Source organism: Grus americana, chromosome 3 (genome assembly GCF_028858705.1).
Source record: "Grus americana isolate bGruAme1 chromosome 3, bGruAme1.mat, whole genome shotgun sequence".
NCBI lineage: Eukaryota > Metazoa > Chordata > Aves > Gruiformes > Gruidae > Grus > Grus americana.
Window position 1 is genome coordinate 103610983 of NC_072854.1, and position 20201 is coordinate 103631183.

The 20201-nt window shown below is 34.6% G+C and overlaps 1 protein-coding gene across 2 annotated transcripts in view; it reads left to right on the plus strand.

The window, feature by feature from the left end:
* SPATA17 (spermatogenesis associated 17) overlaps positions 1-20201 on the plus strand; it is an 86247-nt gene that overhangs the window by 2679 nt on the left and 63367 nt on the right. For both annotated transcript variants that reach the window (XM_054821997.1, XM_054821996.1), the window contains exons 2-5: positions 2443-2532; positions 3296-3377; positions 9875-9925; positions 14116-14219. In XM_054821997.1, the coding sequence (XP_054677972.1) occupies positions 3309-3377; positions 9875-9925; positions 14116-14219 (224 nt within the window). In that variant the 5' untranslated portion in view covers positions 2443-2532; positions 3296-3308. The remainder of the gene's footprint in view (positions 1-2442; positions 2533-3295; positions 3378-9874; positions 9926-14115; positions 14220-20201) is intronic.

The following is a 20201-nucleotide window of genomic DNA, read 5'->3' on the forward strand; positions in this document are numbered from 1 at the left end:
AAGACAGAATGCCAACTAAAAACCTTAACAGGGAGTAATAGAGGAAAAGGCTTCTGCTCTTCCAGAAGCAGGCTGTTGCCATTGCCAAGTGGATAGGACTGGTTTTGGAGCTGTCACCTCCAAGAGGGCCAGTCCCACATCCCCTCATTTCCAGGCTGTAATCATGGCTGCCTGTCCAGGGCCAAATCCCTCATACCTTTTTAATCAAAATATTTACCTCTAGGTAAAAGTATTCTGGAGGTGTGTGCTTCCTCTGAAGTCTAGGAAGCTACACAAGAAAGGAACAAGGAAGCTCTCTAGCATAAATGCCAGCTTTGATATCAAGTTATTTTGTGGTATTAGGTAAAAAAGTCTATTTTTCACAGTTTCCAGGTACTGGACAGGTCTGATTCATGTCAGAGGATGATGAAAATTTGTGTCCACTTAATGTGATTTGAGAGCACATGCTGCATCAGATGATACAAAATGAATGGAGCTAATGCTTCTTGATCTCTGGTACTAAATCTGTGGTTTGTTTTTCAAGAAATATAATGAGGATAATCCTAATTTATCAGATAAAAATTAATCTTGTTGGTGTTTACAGAGGCAATTAATATTGACACAACACTTTGTTAGGAGACCTAACTAGTATCAACTAGTTAAGAAAACTAACTAATAGTAAGCTAATTATTCTTTTGTGGCAGGCATAACAAAATAAACACTTTGGTAAATATGTTCCTAATAAAAATAGAATAACAAAAACCCAGTGAAAATTAAACTATAATTTAAGTTCAAAGACCTGACAGCTATTGACATTTTGAAACAAACAAACAAACAAACAAAGTAAATAAAAGCTAGAGGTGATCTTATAGCTGGGTTCTCAGCATTGAAACTCATCATAGTAATGATTTCTTCCTGAACTCTCTTAAAAGGCTCTTCCAGATTAATTTCTTTCTCTTTTAATCATTTTCTTTGCATGACTTTTAGCTTTGTCACAAATGTTATTCTCCTAATAGACAGAGTCACAAAAAGAAGGCAAGCAAGGACTATCTCTTGGAATTATTTTCTGACTTTCCAATGAGATCCTTTTACTTATGCTTCTTTCCCACTTGTGCACATGCCTTTTCCATGTACTATGTCATTTGACACAAAACTTTGACAGCTAATAGTTCTTGAAAATCTCCTTCAAGTCATCAATTCTCCACCTACATCTGTCTTGCATCTTCAGCTGCCTCACCGGTATCTCTTTCTAGATAACCTTTCTTCTCATGTAACTTAACAACAAATTTTTCATCTTTCTCTGTATCCTCCCTTTTTCATTAGTTGCTCTAGCATCTATAGTAATCACTGCTGCAACCCTAGCATATTTTCTAATTCTTTTGTTTCCTTTTGTTCCCTCCTTGCCTGTCTGCAGCACGTGCCAATATGCTGCCAGTTTCATTTCTACATTATCTCCAAAATCCGTGTCTTTGAATTCCCATTGTGAAAAGTCCTGCCAAGACTCAATAAGCTGTTGCATTGACTACTATAATTCCATGTAAAAGATTCCCATGGTCATGGCTTTGGAATCTATCCAATTACTAACACCATTTGTTTCCAATTCCCGACTTCCTTTTAAGCCACAGTAAGATTTCGTATCCTGACATTCCAGGCCTTCTAAAGTTTGGAAATTTCCTCATCTAGTTTCTTTCCTATGCTTTCATTGTTCTAACTCACAATAGTTTTAACTTACATTTGTATCTATCTCACTTTCCTTCAATCACCTTTTCTTCTTTTTGATATTCCTCCTCTTTAAATTCCTTTCTAAGAAACTAGCTAAAAGGTCTAAATCCTCTACTTTCACCCTGTAAGATCAGCTTGTATTCATTAAAGAAATCTACAGACAAGGAGTGTATCTGTCACCATTATTGATGCTATCACTGTTCAGGTAATAAACAAATAAAATGTTTTTTTATCAGTCATAAAGGAATGTATTTGAACTATATCTCACCCTTAATATATGCTTCTTATTAATTAAGTTGATATTTGTAATGGTGGTATTGACCACAGTTAATTTATTTAACATTCATGTAGATATACAATTTTATACATAGCTACAGGATTTTTGTTATAATTCAGAACTAATTATCATTAAAGCATTATCCATATATTTCACTTACAACAGAAGAAGCCCATGACATGCTAACATGGATATTCAGTATTGTATAGGAACAAGAAGTACACTCTCCCAAGCCTTACAACATCTACAAGTTGAGATACTCTTTATCTTCATTATCTTCATAATATGCGACTAATGTATATTATATTTTTCCGCATTGTTATTTAACTATGTAGAATTAAAAAGTGAAAAATCTGGTGAAAAAGATCACAAACTGCAACAACAAGACATATTTATAAGAATTTTTCTGCTTTGGGACTAAATTACCATGCTGACAAGTACTGATATACTTTTAATATTTTCAGATCTATAGATGAAGACAGAAAAATAGAGTACAAAGCTGCTGTCAAAATCCAGAGCTGGTTTCGAGGATGCAGAGTCCGAGCCTATCTGAGGTAGTATATTAAGCCTATTTTAATCTGTACTTCAATCTAAATTTTTTTCCCAAAAATTTCTCATGGTATTACTTGATTTTAATAAAATGGGAACATCTGGGGAAAAAAACCCCACAAAACCAAACAGCTATTCTGCTTTTAAATAGAATTAAATATATGCTGTGCCACTGTAAGAAATACTAATTTTTGATTTTCAGAACTGCATACAATTAAAATGACATGATGCTAATAAGTAGCATGGAAATAATGCATCTTCAGAATAGATACACAGTATTGTTTGAGAAATTTTGTCATGACTGGAAAAAAAAAAATAGATGTCCCTCAGACATGCTGTTTGCAGAGACTTTTCTTATCTCTGTGATTGTGGAAGTTTCAGAAAAATTGCCTAGCCGAGTGTATGGTAACTGAGCTCTTATAGTACAAAATAGTAAGTTCTACTGCTGGATTTGACCAGGTAATTTTAAAAAATCTTTCTGTACATAATTTTCTCAATTTATAAAACAGAGATCATGTACAATTGTTTTGTTCTGTAAAATGTCATATTGACTTTGATATAAATTTTTTGGAAACAGTATGGTTGGGCCCCTCTCCGAGGAGACTTGCCTCCATTTTTTATGATCATAAGCCCAATTGGTCAAACTCATATGCTTGAATTTCTGTTTGGATATAATACACTATACATTATTTTTAATATTAGAAAAAAATAAATTTATATCGTAAAGTCTCAAAACAATCATTATTTTGTTAATGTATTTCATTTTAGATATCTGACCAAAATGGTGATTTTTATACAGAAGTGGTGGCGAGGTTATCGAAGCAGAAGATACTTCAGAAAAATGGTGGAGGTAGAAAATGAGTTTTAAAAAATTTGATTATTTATAGAATACATATGAAGTAATTCCTGCACTCATCTTGAAATTAAAAAGCTGAAATTTGATCTTTTATACACACAGACACATACTTTACTATCATGAAAAGCACCATTAATTTCAGTAAGCCTAGTCATAATGGTCAAGTTAAGTCAGTGTTGAAGTGTTTGCAGCTCTGTAGTATTAGTCCTCAAACCACCAATGAGATCTGCTCATGCAGAAGCCTGCCTGCATGATGCTAACTGCAGATTGGAGCTTTTCAAGGTGCTTTTTTTCCTGGTAGAACTTTTAATTCTGAAAATAAAATAAGCCAATGTGTCTACACATTGCTGTTCTACGGTTTAGTGGTTTAAATTTCTTACTTAATGAACCTTGAAGTATTTGAGGTTTTGCCTTAAGACACACAGCAGTTCACAGTCAATCTAATTCCCTTGGTGGACCTGAAGATAGCAAAATTGTATGATAGCACATAAGCTTAGACCTCTGTTAACAAGTTTAGGAGATTAAGAAACAGCAAGTTTTTAATATGTAGTTTACTTCACTAATTTATCAATTTATGTTAATATTTTACAGTAGCTTTAAACTTGTTAGTAATTTATTCTTGATTAATTTTGTTAAATTGTGTTGTTTCAGTTGAAATAGACAAGTCAAGAAAAAGCAAAAATATTGAGCCATAATAACTCATATATTACAGGCTAAAGTCCATACCTTCTACTAAACTATGTTTTCAAGTAGCAGGACTTGTGTGCCTAAAAGCTCCTCTATTTTTTTCCCAAGTCTATCAGTAATCTAATTAAAGATTTTCTCTCTTCCAACTTACCTGGCTTAACTAATAAATTATAAGTCATCCTTTCAGGCTATGGTTTTCAGTGTACCTTCTAAAAGACTTTTGAATACAGGGCAGATAGCTGCATGGTTGGATTGGGTTCTGCTTTAAAAAAAGTTGGACTTCGGTTGAGTACTGTCCCTGAGTTTAGGGAAGGTTTGTTTAATCTAGAAAAGCTTCTGTAGAAGAGGAGACACATGATAATGTATGTTAAAATTTGTCAGTGAAAAGAAAGGATCCATTTAGCCACCGGGAAAAGGGAAGGAAGAAATCAAATTCATGTGAAACATTGACATATACTGCCAAAAGATGTTGTGGAACTCCCCCTCCTGCAGGTTTTTAAGAGGAAATTAGACAAGCACTTATCATTGGTAGCTTACATATGCTTCAGGCAATGTTTTAGGTAAAGTCGTCTTATGACATCCCCTCAAGTTCTACATTTTTTCACAGTTCAAACATTGTAGAGTGGTGGAATTCATTTCAGAAACAAGGCGATGTATGTGTTTCTGTGCTTTTTATGAGAATAAGAACCATGTCAGTTTTTGGCATCTGACCATTAGGTCTTAAAGAGGGCTCAAGGAGGACAAAGATCTGATGGTGGCCATTTTACATATTTTTCAATCCTGCCAAATTATAAGGAGCTATCTTTTGGCCACTCCATGTTCAAATGCTAATTTCTTTGTTGATAGTAATCCGTTTCCTATTTTAAATGAATGATGTCACTTCAGAGACTTATTTTTATATATACACATTGTAAAAACAGCAGTGTCCAGATAAGGTACAAAAAGAATACATCACCACTGTGCCTATCATTCATTGCACTGTTCTGAGTGGTGCCCTGTAGCTGAAATAGCAAGATAATTCTTCCCAGAGAGCACTGCAATGGCATTTGGAATTGGTGCCCAGTGAGAGGCAGTGGGCACAAACTGAAATACAGGAAATTCCACTCCAAGATAGGAAAGAACTTTTTTTTACTGTGAGGGTGATCAAATACTGGGATGGGTTGCCCAGAGAGTACAAGCTGTGCTTGTGGAGTCTCCATCCTTGGAGATACTCAAAACCCAACTGAATGAGGCCCTGTGCAACTTGCTCTAATTGACCCTGCTTTGAGCAATGGTTTGGAGCTCCAGAGGTCCCTGCCAACCTCAGTTGTTCTACACATCAGTGAAACTGGAGGTCTTTTACCTCATCTCTTTTTTACTTCTTTCTTCTTTTGCCCTCTTTGCTTAAAAAAAAAAAACCCACTCTGACAGTTGCATTTTAAGATAAAGAGTCTTTCAAATGAGCACAGATTTCTTTTAATAAGCAAGCTGAGATAGCTAGCATCATAAAACCCCCTCAGCTTTCCATTCTTGGAATATATTTCTGAAAATAAAAATAAAAAAGGCTTTAGCCTGGTTCATACGTAGTTCTTCAAATAGATATAACTGACAAGCCCTTGCCAAATCGGAATTCTGTGGAATAATGTAGGGCGAAAGATTGTGCAAGCCCACATGTAATACACACGTTCTAAATCAGACCATGAACTCATCCAGTTTTTGGATACCAGTACTTATCAAATATTAGTCAGGGCTCTAGAGAAACAGAATCTCATCAGCAAGCTTATGAATTGTACAGCAATCAGCATAGAAACCGCCTTTTTTCCTCAAATGCTTCATTTTGTGCTTGCTGTCTCTCTGATTGGAGAGGACTAAATAGGACAGCTTGATTGGAAGCTAACCTGAAAGCTATACAAGTAGCAGATAAAAAGGCACCTTTTTTTCCCTTTAGACCACTATATTCAGTATTGTATGTTTTGGCATGGACTTAAATATGAAGTTCAAGTTCATTCCCTATATTCATTGTTACACTATCTTCACTTGATCAATGGCTGAATTTGGAATATTTTAAACAGAAACAAAAATCTTCTCAGCAGCTTAATGCAACTTTTAAGTTAAGGGATCAGTTAATGCTTGCATTGAACTCTTGCAAATGTTGTGATGATTCCTGATTATGAAACACAATGATACATTTGACATGATAGTTCCTTAAATACAAAAAAAATTGGTCACTTTAAAATTTGTCCGCTGATAATGATTGGATTGGTATCTGCTGCCAGCAAACAAGGCAAAGCATATGCACAAAATACCCATGATTACTTGATAATAAATCATTTTAATGATTATATTCAAAATTGTGAAATGTGAGTGGTACTGATGCGGAAAATAACAAAGGCTGAGGCTCATCATATTGCCTGTCCATATGTGCATCACTACTAGCATTTCATTTGTTACTCTTCTAGTGCTTCTTCCTTTGATTGTTAAAATACATTAAGTTAAAAAAACCCCCACTATTGATGGTGTTTATATGACTAAAGTTATGTGCCTTTCTATATTCTCAATATAGGTGCTTTGATATAAAGCTTTGTTTCCTAATATTAATCTCAAGCTAAAATTAAGAACTACACTCCTATGGTTTTCTTAATAACTTAGTTACATTGGTTGTACTGGATTCTGAAAGTCTTGCATGAACTGCAGGACAGTATTAATTTTAAAACCAGGCAAACACCAGAACATGAATGAAACTGTACATCACTGTTTCTTTTTACAATATTTCTCAGTCAAGAAATCACTTGTTAAGCAAAGGGAATTGTAACATTTCATTGTTATAAGTCGACATGCATCATGGCCATATTTTGAGGTCACTTTTGAAGGAGATGCAGTTGAAAAAAGTCAATATTTTATGTGATGTAGTTTAGCTTCAACTCAGTAACCAGTTTTAAATAGTCCCAGTCCAATAGGAATTAGGCAAATGCCTATTTGCTCTAAAAAAAGAAAAAAGTGCTTGTTCCCAACTTAGACCATGTGGTGGTTTCTTCTCTCAACCTACTCTCAATCAAATTTCTGGTTGTCCTTTGAATTTGTCACTGTTTTAAGAATTTGTAACTGTTTAAAGAAAAAGAAAACACCAGTCAGGATCAGATCACATTTGTAGGTGATCCCCAAAGATGTTTTTAGGAGAAAGTAATACAACATTTTATACACAAAGGGTTTCAAATATATTTTGGAATTGTAGACTTAAAATAAACTAGTAAGGAGACCTGTATATTAACATTAGAGACAGATACAAAGACTTCACGGTTCAGAAGTGGAGGTGTTGCATGTCTGTGAGATGGCGAGATAATTCTTCTCAGAGAGTCATCATTGCAGCATCACCTTGGAAGTGGCACCCCGTGAAAGAATGAGAGGCAATGCAATGGGCACGGACTGAAATGCAGGAAATTCCACTTAAGCATAAGAAAGGAGTCTTCTGGACAAGAAGGCCCCAGTTCAGGAAAGAATATTTTGTTTACTAGAAAAGCACATAAATCTAGACTTGGTTTGAAGCACTAAATTATGGCTATGCTTTTGTGAACAGGGATGAACACATTCTCCATCACTTGCAATAGCAGACCTAGTACATATTATTCTTATCAGGATTAGAAAACAGAGAGCAAATCCGTTTGCTAAAGGACCTAGATGGTGACACAGGCTTTGGCTTTTGGTGCAAGGAGGTTGTAACACAGTTATAGGAGCAATTCTGCATTTGGCCGACTTGTGATTTAGAACAACATTGAGTAAAAGCAGGAATGTGTCATTTCCTTTTTATTGTGAGTGATCTTGTTAAGTAGTGGTAGGGTAAGGCCTGGATTTCTCACACCTAAGTGAGCTATGCAAGTTAGGACCCTAGTTGCCATTGACTGTCTCTGTAAATAATAGTCAGAGATGCAACTGCAGAGTTCTTCAATACTTTGCCAAGCTCAGAGGGAAAGTGGTCCCACTATCATTCAGTATTGATGATATAAAGAACAAAACGATGTTAGGTCTCCAACTTAGGTTCTTCAGTGAAATGGCATGCCTTCAGACCTAAGTGCTCACAGCCTTCAAATATGAGAAGAATAAACAAAAAGGTGTGAGATTGTTTAGTTTAATCATTGATGGACAGAAATCTGATGATCATTTTTAAGCTTAGAAATTTCCATTAAAAATGTATTTTATCTATTTGGTGGTGCAGCAACTCTTACATGCCCTTCCAAAGAAATAAAAGATGAACTGCAAAGCAAAATTGTATCAATTTAATCAAACAGTTTAGGAATATACTTAGACCTGACAACCATTATTTCACTCCAATATTAGCTATCTACAGTTAATATCACTCAGAAAACATTTATGGAGACAAAAGGGGAGATAGAGTCCACTATTCATTCTAATTCATACCTTTGGGGTGAAGATTCCCTCAAAAAAAAAATATATATATATGTATGTATAGGTCTGTGTTTGTATACATCTACACATAAACATGAAACTTTTTTGAAATTTAGCAGTCCTGCATTTTTCTTTCATATAAGAAATATCTTTTCTACTGTTTCTATTATTAGTAGATCGGTATGATATTAAAGTGAGCATTTAAAATGCACCTTAATTAAACTGCAGGAATTATGCCTTGCTTAATGTAATGAAGAAAGAGAATTTAAAATGAAGTAGCATCATTGTGTTCATTTGTAAATAACATATTGCAGCCAACTGTTTCTTAATTGCCCAGACTGTTGATAAATAATCCAGTCCTGCTGCTCTCCACAGACAATTTGCTTTGGATCAGACTAGGCAATTCAAATAACACTAATTACAGTGAAACCCTTTTATAGTGAATTCCTGTTTGCCATGGGGGAGAAAATCACTATATCAGGGGAAAGCACTTTTGCCTTTGATTTGTGTCTAAAACATGAGAAACACATAAAAGCTGCATGTTGTGCTAAATAAAGGACATACTCTTGCATTCAAAGTACTTATATTTTACTTTTTATGATACAATTGTGAATTATGTTCATTTTGCATTTGTAATTAGAGGGCGGAACAGATGTGAAAGCTTAGTTTAAAGTGATGTATCCATTAAAATAACCTATGCTGCCAAGTGATTGCTTAGTATAATAGGGGATTCGTTCACTATGAGACGAATTCTACTTTATTGGAAGGAAACCAGGACTTCAGGAAATGTTTTCTATATCAGGGGATTCACTATAACATGGTATCATTGTATTTATGATTTTATGATGTTAAAATGAATATTAAATGGAACAAAATTCCCAAGGATTACTCGGGAGGCAGCTAAGTACATAACATTTAGTACAGATGGTTGGAAGGCACAATTTTGCTCCATCACTGCATCCGTATCCTTGAACGATTTCGACTGAAGACAGCATTTCTTTGAATTTTTCATTAAACCAGGCGTCTTGAAATATGAATTCCTTTTATGTTTCTGTGAGTTTTGGCTAAAAGAACCCCAGTGAATAAATCATACAATACTACGTGTCACCAGCACTTGTGAATATTTCTGCTTTGTTATTCTACTCTCAGTAGAGCACCATTGATTATCAAACTCAGCGGAGAGCATTTTATGATCATATATCTCCATTAGCTCCTAGTTTGACTACCATAGATTTTTCTGGTTAAGCCTGCATTATGTATTAGGAAGCCTATCTCTTCAATACAAAGTTTGATTTTATTCTCTCTAAGCCTAGAACTCTTATTATGTATTATGTATAAAGATTCTTATCTTTTATATGTAAAAATAGGAGCACTGTCTTTGTGTAACTGAAATATATGCCATCTTTTTTTTCCTTGATTCACAGACAGCATATTTTATTATGAAGATGAATTTCTACAATGAAATGGCTGTCAGGGTAAATATTTCTTCACTTGTTAAACAAATGAAAAGTCAATTGTGCTCCGAATTTGCTTTTAATAAAATGAGCAAACCAGAATAATATACACTTGATTGATATGCTGATGGCAACAGCGGGAAATAGTACATAGTTAAAAATTAAAGTTACACTCAGTAGTCTGGATTGTATTTGAAAACTGTAGCTGAATTTCAGACATCTACATGTGTCTTGCCCCATTTAAATGTTCATTGTAGCTTACCATATACGGTACTGATAAAAACCCCAGACATTCGATCTGCAAGTATTCTTACAAATGTAGACATATATTTACAATTCTGACAAACTATAGGGCTTTTATGTTCGTTGATGTGGCTGTGCTTTTTCTTTTGTTAGTACATGACATTTGATGTATTGAATCTCAAAAGAGTTACTCAGAGAGAACATGACAATTTCATTGCCTAAACATAGACGTGGAACTGCACTGATCTCATTGGTGATATTATGAGTGAATTTTGCTAGATGAAGAGGAGTATAACAGTCCTTGAACTTTAATAATTATACAGCAAATGAAGTTTGTTATGGGGAAAACTGCAAAATATATTTAACTAGAAATTAGCATTTTTTTCCTCAACTTTGGAACTACACTGAAACAAAAATGTAAAACAAAACCAGGAAAGACGTGAGATAATTCTTGGGATGAAGTCTTCTTATCTTACTTAATTCTTTTATTTTGTGGAATAAACCTGCTTTACTTTAGAGGCCTATATCTTTTTAGGCAAGGAATCTCACTTTTTGAAATCTACCAAATGTAGGAATGTGGTAGGGATGAAGGGTAACCCAAGGAAACTCCTGTAAAGTAGGAAGATTCTCAGAATGGGTTTTAATTTTGTGGCCTTTCTGATTCCAGAATAACTCAGATGCAAGAGATATGTTCCCATCAGATTTTTGACTTAGCACTGGTTCTCTCAAAGGCACAAAATAGAATCTTGCATTTGATGCATGTTAGAGACCCAAAGGTGTTTAAAAGCAATCTAATTCCTCAGAAATGCACTTTTTTTTTTGTTTTAGTTTATTCCTTAGTTAGCTAGTTTGAAAGTATTCCACAGGGGATAAATGCTTTATACTCATGCAACTGAAATCAGTGAGAAAACACAAGATGCAAGCCATCTCTTAAAAGTTGTCTGTGTACTTTTAGAAGGCATTTGAAGACCAAATTTCAGAGCTAATTATGTATTCTAGTCAAATGGAGTTTTGCATTTGGTCTTTCATTTTTAAAAGAAATTGAATGTGTTCCCATTCATTTGTAATGGAAATATAATGTTGAATCATTAGGTGATATAAATCTTCAAAGTACCATTTTTTCAGTCATGTCCTTTTCTTTAATGGAAATTTAAATCAGTAGAAAACAGTACAACAGATCTTTATTTAGTTGCAAATGTCTGAATCTGATTCTCCTCTATCTAAATCTTGTGCAGCCATATCTGCAGAGCAGGTTTAAAATGCTGCCATTCTGAAACACTGAATGGGGTTTTTTTTGCTGTCATCTGTTTTTTGAAGAACTAACCAAAGTCCAGGACAGTAGAGAATATGGCCTGTTGAGTTTCTCCATGGAACATATGTGGCCAGACTTTAGGTTTCCTAAGGCAACTGTGCCTCATATTCACACATTGTGAGCTTGATTCTTGATTAATATACTTCAGTGTTCTGAAAATATAACCATAACTGTGTATAGTTTTCTATTTAACCACTTTGTTTTGCCTCATAGTATTATTAAAATATTTATTTCAGTTTATAGTCACTGATCAGAAAGGCACTTTCAATTCTGGCAATTGAAATATCAATGAGGGCGTACACATGCTCATAGTTTTGAAGTCAGTCTATGTCTCTGTCTCCCTGAATTGCATTTACTTGTAACCAGAACTATCAGTTTCACCTTTTTAAATTAAATCAGAGAACTTGTTTTGATCAATTTCAGTTTTGAGTACTAGTTCAGAATATGATTCTCTCTCTAAAAAGATTTAAGGTTGCTATAAATTTTCAGCAACAAAAGTAATCCTATGGAAAAAAATATTTCCATGAGCAGATGGCTTTTGATATATCAAGGTTTTGCCATTTGTTTTAGTGCTTAAAATAAACATTATTTATAAGACCACTTACATTTTGATGTTACTTAATGAGGAATATGCATCATTGATTTGACTAGCTTAAGAGGTCATTTAGAACTTGCCCGTTAACAAGCTGTAATCTGCTGAGCACACAATGACTTTGTTTAAAATTATCTGTTCAGTGCTGATCAATGACAATAATTGTTTTGTACCAATCACTGTTGAAACTTGCTAATTACTTTGAAGGGCATGCACACTTATCTCCTTTTTTTCAAGAATTTTTTAAACATTCACCTTGGAATTAAAAAGAAATATAGTAGTAACACATTATGCTTCTTTATAAAAGCAAACATTTAGAACTTTTACATTGAAAATATGAACATCATCAGAAGCTTTGCATAAAATGTTCTTCTCCAGAATGATTAGTCTTCAGTTTTGTGATCTGTGACATACAGTATTAGGGAAACAGAAATCTAGAATAAAATAATTTGAGACATAATGCAGTTTTTCTTATTTATGTTTCATTCAGCTGAAATCAGTGAGGTCATTCTGAACAGAAAGTGGTGTAAATAAAGGTAGAATGCAGCATTTAATTGATACACTGAGCCCATTGGAGATAATTATAGCTTTATACAATTTGAGTCTTTTGTCTTTCAGTTTGAGTTTTGATGCTTTAACCCACAAATACCCAGTTGTGCATTTATAACTGTGAGGTGAAGGCTGTCAGAAAGAGTTTCAAGGGACCATAATCCTGCATTAATGAGCACACAGCTATATGGGAGCCAAGTTGCTCTTGTTGAGAAATTTTGAAGCCAAACAGAAAAACAAAGCTAAGATCCTTATTCACATGCAACAGATTTTGCTTAATCCCAGATCTCTGAAGGCATACTCATTCTTTGCTCTGTCTCCATCCCTTTTTAACGCAATAAGCTTGTGTATGAGAAAGTGGAATTGCAGAGTATGAAATTTATTATCACCTAGTGCAAAAAAGCACGTCCAGCGCTTCGCCTTTCTTGTTCCATGTTCAGCTGCTCGCATAACTATTATTTATTCATATTATAACAATGTCTAGAGGTCCAAACCTTTTTTATTCAAAGAAAACCCCAAACCAAACAACAACCCATAGGTAAAAGAAAATACCAACTTTTTTATTTAGTTCTGAGTCTTATTTGAGTAGAGAGGAGAATACATGGTGATGCACAAAGGGGAAATAGAAGTGTGTGCTGACACTAAAAGTGAATTCTTTAGTCCTAATAGCTTTAGTGCATCATTTTATTTTCTTGGTGACACATTACTCAAAGACTTACTGAAAGCTTTCCTGTAATACTTACTCTCTTGTTAAATATCACATAGAGAAATAATCACTACTGTACCACAAGGTGCCATCAGTTGAGACTGAATGCTAGTTTTTACTTTAAAGAATAGTTTTGGCTTTTGGGATTGCAAAATGGTACCAAAGGCAAAGTATGAAAATATGCAACCCTGCCTTAGTTAGTCTGCTTATACATGGCTCCAGTGCATTATAGTTTTCAGCTCAGGAAACAGCAGGAGATGAAAAAATTGCAATAACTTTTGTCAGTCATCACAGTGGTACAGAATTGGACTGCAATGGAACTGGAAGGAGTAGAGAGAATTTTGCCTGTTAGTGAAGAGTACTCCCAAGAGTTGATGATACAGACTCAAAGTCACTGAGTGCAAAGGTTGATTGATAGTGTGGGCAATGGGCAGCTTTTCTTTCCTTGCCTTCTTCCTGAATCGAACACAACAAAACATGACACTTTTTTCCTTTTTTAACGTGCTTCTTTGGAATAAGAGATAGGGTAAGAAAAAAACCAATACCACAAACACATGGATTGCACTCCAGTTATCACCGTCGTACCTTGGTTCTGGAAAGAGAAGGGTTGATGTAAAGGAAAAAGAAGAAAAAAACTCCCTGTAGCTACACTGAAGAGTTCTCTCTCATTTTCTTCATTGAAACATATCGGTGCTTCTACTTGATATCACTTTTAAGGAAATCATATTATTTGGGAAATACAACACATATTTGATATGCATAAAAACTTTTGATTTGAAATATACTAAGCAAATATTTATTTCCTCTAGATTCAGAAAAGGTGGAGAGGCTATTATGTTCGGAAATATATCCATAATTATTATGCACTGAAGAAATACCTGGAAGCCATTTCTGTGAATAATGAGATTGTCAGGTAAAGATAAAAACTCCATGTGGTAAATCATTCATTTCCTCTTCTTTTATTTGTAAAAAGTTTATGGCACTAATTAAACTATTTCTCTGAGTGTAGGATCCCCTCCATTATCAAATATCTATATATATATATATATGTGTATGTATGTGTCAGTCATCATTTTCTTTATCCTAAGCCTGTGCATGTTGTGCCACATCCTGTTCTCATTTACACTGTTAGGAATTCAGAATAATTTCTTTGAATTAATTAGATGTACTCTGGGTTTATATCAATTTAATAAAACCAAATTTGGCTCTTCACCTGTGCTCAGAACTCATAGATTATCATGCCCTAAATATCATTTGTTGAACTAGATTATTTTTACTCAGTATACACAAGCTAAATAAATTTTCTTTTCAGAATTTGTTTGAAAAATTGGTTATTGACAATGAATGAAAGTGCAGATATAGGGATCTAAGTTATATGCATGAGTCATAGAGTGAATATTAATTGTGAAACAATGGTGTGGTGTGGACATGGTGAAGCAGACTCTTCATAGTTACAGAAGAGATTAATTCACCTATTATGTTTCTGGCTCGAACTACTGCTATATGTTCCTACTCTATTTCTCCATCTATTTCTGCTATCTGTCCTTTGTCTTTCCCTGTACTTAAGTTGAAAGCTCTCTAAAATAGAGGCTATTATTTCCTTCTAGCACATCTGATGTCTTGATCCATGACTTTTTCTTCAGATAACAGTGGAAACAGAGAAAATACTGGGTGACCATGATCATTACTTTCTCATTGTAAGTGAAAGGATGTTGGACAAAATCCATCCAGTTTTTGCTGTTCAGAAAGCCTGAGACAAATCTTTGCTTTCTGAAGTGTAGAAACATAAGGGAGTCTAGTGAAAAAGTATTTCTGGAAATCTTATCTAGACTACATGGCAAAGATAATTCAGCTAGAAGACTGATACAGAAAACAGCATATGCAAGTTTTATAGGAAGAAAAGAATTATTGAACTTTTTTGGACGTTGCTTATTAATTTATATTATTTTTCTGCAATTACAGCAGATGCTACATTTTTGTCATAGCATTATAACTCATACATTACATCGTTACATAAAATGAAGCGTACTAATGATTGCCTACCTCTAGTTTTTCATTACTGTTTATTTAAATGTATTCTATGCAGAAAGTTAGATCATAGCAAAACCAGACTTAAAAAATCTACCGTCTCTTCAACTGTACCTTCTTTTTCTGAAAACCTTGAAATACGTTCTCTTCTTGAAAAGGCAGAATCCGAGGAAGACTAGACCAAATCTTGGAAAGTAAATGAAGCCATAACTTTTCTGGTCCAAAAGGAATATAACTGGATGAACTGCAGAGACACAACCTGCTTCTCTGTTCGTAATAGTTCTATCACTCTCCATTCCCTGCCTAAACCTGGAACAAGGTTCATAACGTGTCAGTTAGATTGACCTTTGATGTGTGTGAACAAAACCAGATAGTAAGTGATATTCCTGCTGTACTGAACACAGGTTGATGGGAGCTTTGTATTTTGTTTCCCCACGCCCAAAATAGATCTCTGCTGGGTACATCTAACTTTGGAGGACTACAAGAATATTTGTCTTGCAGTACTTTGACATGTTCATCAAATTCCCTAGTATTTGATCCAGGTCATAAAAAAACCCATAAAGCCTATGCATTGGGTAGGTATTTTAATCAAGAAATACTTTTTTGCTGTTTTTCTTTAACAAGTAAGGTGAGCAATATGACTTCAGGTACATCAAAATGTGTCAAAGTTGGTATGTGTGAGCTCTTACCTGGCATCTGATACAGTGATATTCTGCTAATTTGAGTTCTGCCTTCCGGAGTTCACAGAAATATATGTCTATCAGGTTAAAAAATCCATCTTTCAGATTAAAAAAATGTTAAAAATGAATTTTTGAGCTAATTGGTTCAAATGGATTGTATCAGTTTTAAAAATACATCAGTTCTCAAGTACAATCAAGAATCACTGCAGTAATCTTTTTACTGGGGTACATTTGAAAACTAATATGTATGTTGTCTTCAACATTCTTCTTATGAAATCTAACAGATGTTTAGTGAAGATCAGGTGTAGGCCCTCAGCCAAACAGATTTTTCCTGTCATTGGGCAAAGTTGCTGCCAACTACATTGGCCCCAAGGTGGTCCACTGTGTTTCTTGTGAGGAATACTGAACAAGGTGGAGGTGCATATTTTCATCAACCATCAAATGTGGAAGTGTAACCTCATTGTTCATAAACTTTTCTGTATATATAAAATTATTGCAATTGTTCATCGTAGAAAACACCAGGAACTGTCTGAAGTTGGAGGAGTGCATTTATGAAATGGCTGGGGTTTATTCCAGCACCAGCATTATGGAAAATTACCTGTTGGCAGACAGAGCCACTAATACGCTTGTGCACTCAGATTAGGCTGGCTTTGAGTGTTCACATCTCAAGACCACCACAAAACAACACAAACATGGTACATGAAGTAATGCATTTTTTTTTCTTATTTGTCTTATTGCTGTATCCATCAGAATATATACATTAGGGCAGTGTCAGTGCTAGTAAAGAACCAAGTTTCTCCACAAATAGCAATAGAACCACAGTAGAACGGACATAACCCTGCACCACCGCCCCCCCAAAAAAAACCCCAAACCATAAAAAACCCCCACCAAAACCAAAACAACCTACCCAACCCAAAACAATCACAAAACACACACTAGAAGTTTATAATTTCAAAAGTTTATTTAAACTATTTTTTTCTGGAATTATGACATAATTCTAAACTGAACTACAATATATGGTTCTCAGTCTTATCTTCTAGAATAATGCTGTCAGAATTTTTATTTATCCAGAACTACTTGAAATCACATTACAAGTCCTTTTGAGATATATTTTCACCTCTTGGTCTCCAGAGCCAGGAGTTGTGCTTAATTTTCTTGTCTTGAATTAAGGAGGAGACTGTATCAAATTGCCACTCACTTGTTTCTAAGAGAAACTTCAGAGGAACTTGCCGTGATACTTTGGACATCCATTCTGTTAATTTCTTGTAACAGTATTATATAAGTTATTGAACCAAGTTTGTTTCCTTCCCTCTCCTCCTTTGCCCTCTTTTTTTTTTTTTTAAATACAAGACACTTCCCTTACTAGGGGGTTTTCTCAACCAGTAGCCACATCTTTACCATTCAGGTTTAATACAAGCCGTCCTTATTTAATAGCTGCCTTCATTTAGTAGCCAGACCTTTATCATTTGTCTTTACTGTGAAAATCCCAGGAGAAAGTAAACTTAATAGAAGCTGCCCCAGTTTAAAGCCATAGAGGGATGTAATTAAGTTTAACAGAAATTGATTTAACAGAAATTGACCTAAAATATAATTACATAATAATAGTCATATTATGTGTGAGTTTGCACTCACTTAACAGACTGCTTATCCTAACTTACAGCACTCTTTTTGTATGAACTGAAGATAACTGTCAGCTTTAGCTCCCAGACTGGCTCAAGAGCGGGTGGGTTTTCCTCCAGCATTCCCATGACTTCCCATTGCTACAGATCCAATAGGTGTGATGGCTGCTGGTATCCCCAGTAGAGTCCATAGAAGTTGAAAAGTGATTCGAAGGATCCCTTGACAGATGGCAAAAGAGCAAATTTGAAGCCTGAACTCTGTATATATTAGACATACTCAGATTTTTCTTGACATTTGTATAGGTTAGCTTCAGTGTAATGGTCAAATGGGTTCATTAGTGCTGAATTCTGTTTTTCCTGTACGATATAGGAAGTTCTAAACCAACCAAATAGGAAACATATTCTTAAGTATTTATTTTACAAAATTTTCCTACTTTAGATTTTAGTAATAAGTCTTCATCTATAGCATCCATTTGTATTTCAATAAACACCAATGCTTACTGTATTCTACCTGAATATGGATTAGTTGGGTAGTTGCATATATAAATGCATACATTAAAATAAATTCCATTACTTCTCAGTGAAGTTAGTGTATTTAATTTTAAGGGAAAATACCTTGTTTTGAAGCATTCTTAAAGCTGCATTTAACATTTCTAAGAGCTGGCAAAATGGTTACAAGGGGAAATATGCCCAAAGCAATTAGCATAGGCTATAACTCCATATGATGCATTAGAATTTTTTTTCATGTGAAACAGTTTCCAATCCATGATAAGCAAATGGACATCGCTTCATACATAAATTAGTATGCTGGTGCCATTATATCAGAAGAATTTATGGATGATGTCAGTTGCCCAACTGTGTGATTAACTTGCAGTTCTTTGACTAAGGTTATCTACACACTGGCCTTTAAACTACAGTAAAGCAACTTTGCTATATGTCAGGTGTGCAACTAGAGATTAGATTTTGGGATGTAGCGCTCCATTTACTGATGAATGGCATCATTTAAATTTTTCCCCAGGCACAGAACTCTGTAAGATAGCAGTATCAGAAAAATAACAAAGCAGTGGCAAAGTACTGGCATCTGAGTTCTTCTGTAATCAAGGCAGGTAGTTTAGCTTTCTTGGCTATTGAATAAACATTGACTTAAAGGTAGCAAACCAAGAACTGAGTCTAGCTTTAGCAAGCGTTGGAGTGTATGTAAACACTGTTAGGATTATAAATTGTGAATTTCACACACTGAGAGGATTGACACCAAGTTCTCCTTTCCATTGCTGTTGGCTTTAGTAGTGAAAAAGCCTTGAGAGTGGCCCTGAAGAGTGTGTGACTTTCATCCAAGTTTGACTAACTGTTCTATCAGCGGATTTAGTGTCACAGTCATCATTTAAGCTTTTCGGTCTTCAAGAAATGTCAGGGAAATAGATAATGCAAAGTGATAAAAAACTTTTCCTTGGCAATATGTATATTCACAAATCCTTTGTGAAGTCTAATTTTTATAATCTTAATGAACAGTGAAATACAGTACTGTTACTTGTTGCTGGTGATCTAATCAATGTTTAGCTTTTCTGCAAATATGCCTGAGCCTGTAGTACTGAAAAAAGTAAGAGTATTTAGCTTATTCTTGATTACTAGAGCATTACTGAGGTCTATTTACTTTTAACATGAGAAGCACTTTGCTTTTTAAACTTTTGAGGTATTGCTATTTTCCATGAAGTGGGCTTGAAATAAATCATCTGTTATCATAGTCATATGAGGAGAATTTGCTCAGTCTCCATCTGTCTATTCCTTTCTGATAAAGACAAGTCCAGGTGCTGGCCATTTTCACAAGTGTCAAAGTGTTTTGAAGAATGTATATATTGTCTTATAATTCAATTAAAATGTTCCTCCTCATTGACTACAGAAGCAATTGATTCTGTAGTCTATTTTCAATTAGTGCCAAAGCCTTTCAGACAGCTCCTTGGAATTCTTGCAACAATAAAAAACTCATTTTTGTAATGTTGTCTTTCACTTGATGTTTAATTAACTAATTTATCTTCAACCCATCTTCTTTTCTTTGTCTTCGAAGATATCTAGAGGAAATACAGTATGCTTTTATTTACCTGTAATTAGAATTTTCTGAATGTAAACTTAACCTCTCAACTTTCTTTGGGAGCCGTAGAAATAGAGACAAGTGCCAAATATGCTTTCTTTTATTTAAATATTAATTTTGAGTGGTAGGGCACATAATTTGAGACATCTATGCTTTTTCCAGAGGATTTTAGGTCTAACTGCTAGATCCTGTAGAAAACTTAGAGCTCTAATGCACTGAAGATCTCAGAGTACTTCCACAGCTACAAACCAGATGTTGTTAGGATGAGTAAGATACAAGAAATTAGTTATTTGATTCTTCTCTGTGACTTGCCTTAATTTCCATTGAACAATACTAAGATGCTCATATTAACTTATGTGGGAGTTAGACCACAGAAAAGCTTTAAAAGAACACTTTTTAAAGGGAGTCATATCTGGTTAAAATATTCTCTATAGTCATGTATTTTGTGATGGTTGTTCCTTCCTAAAAGCATTGTCCATAAA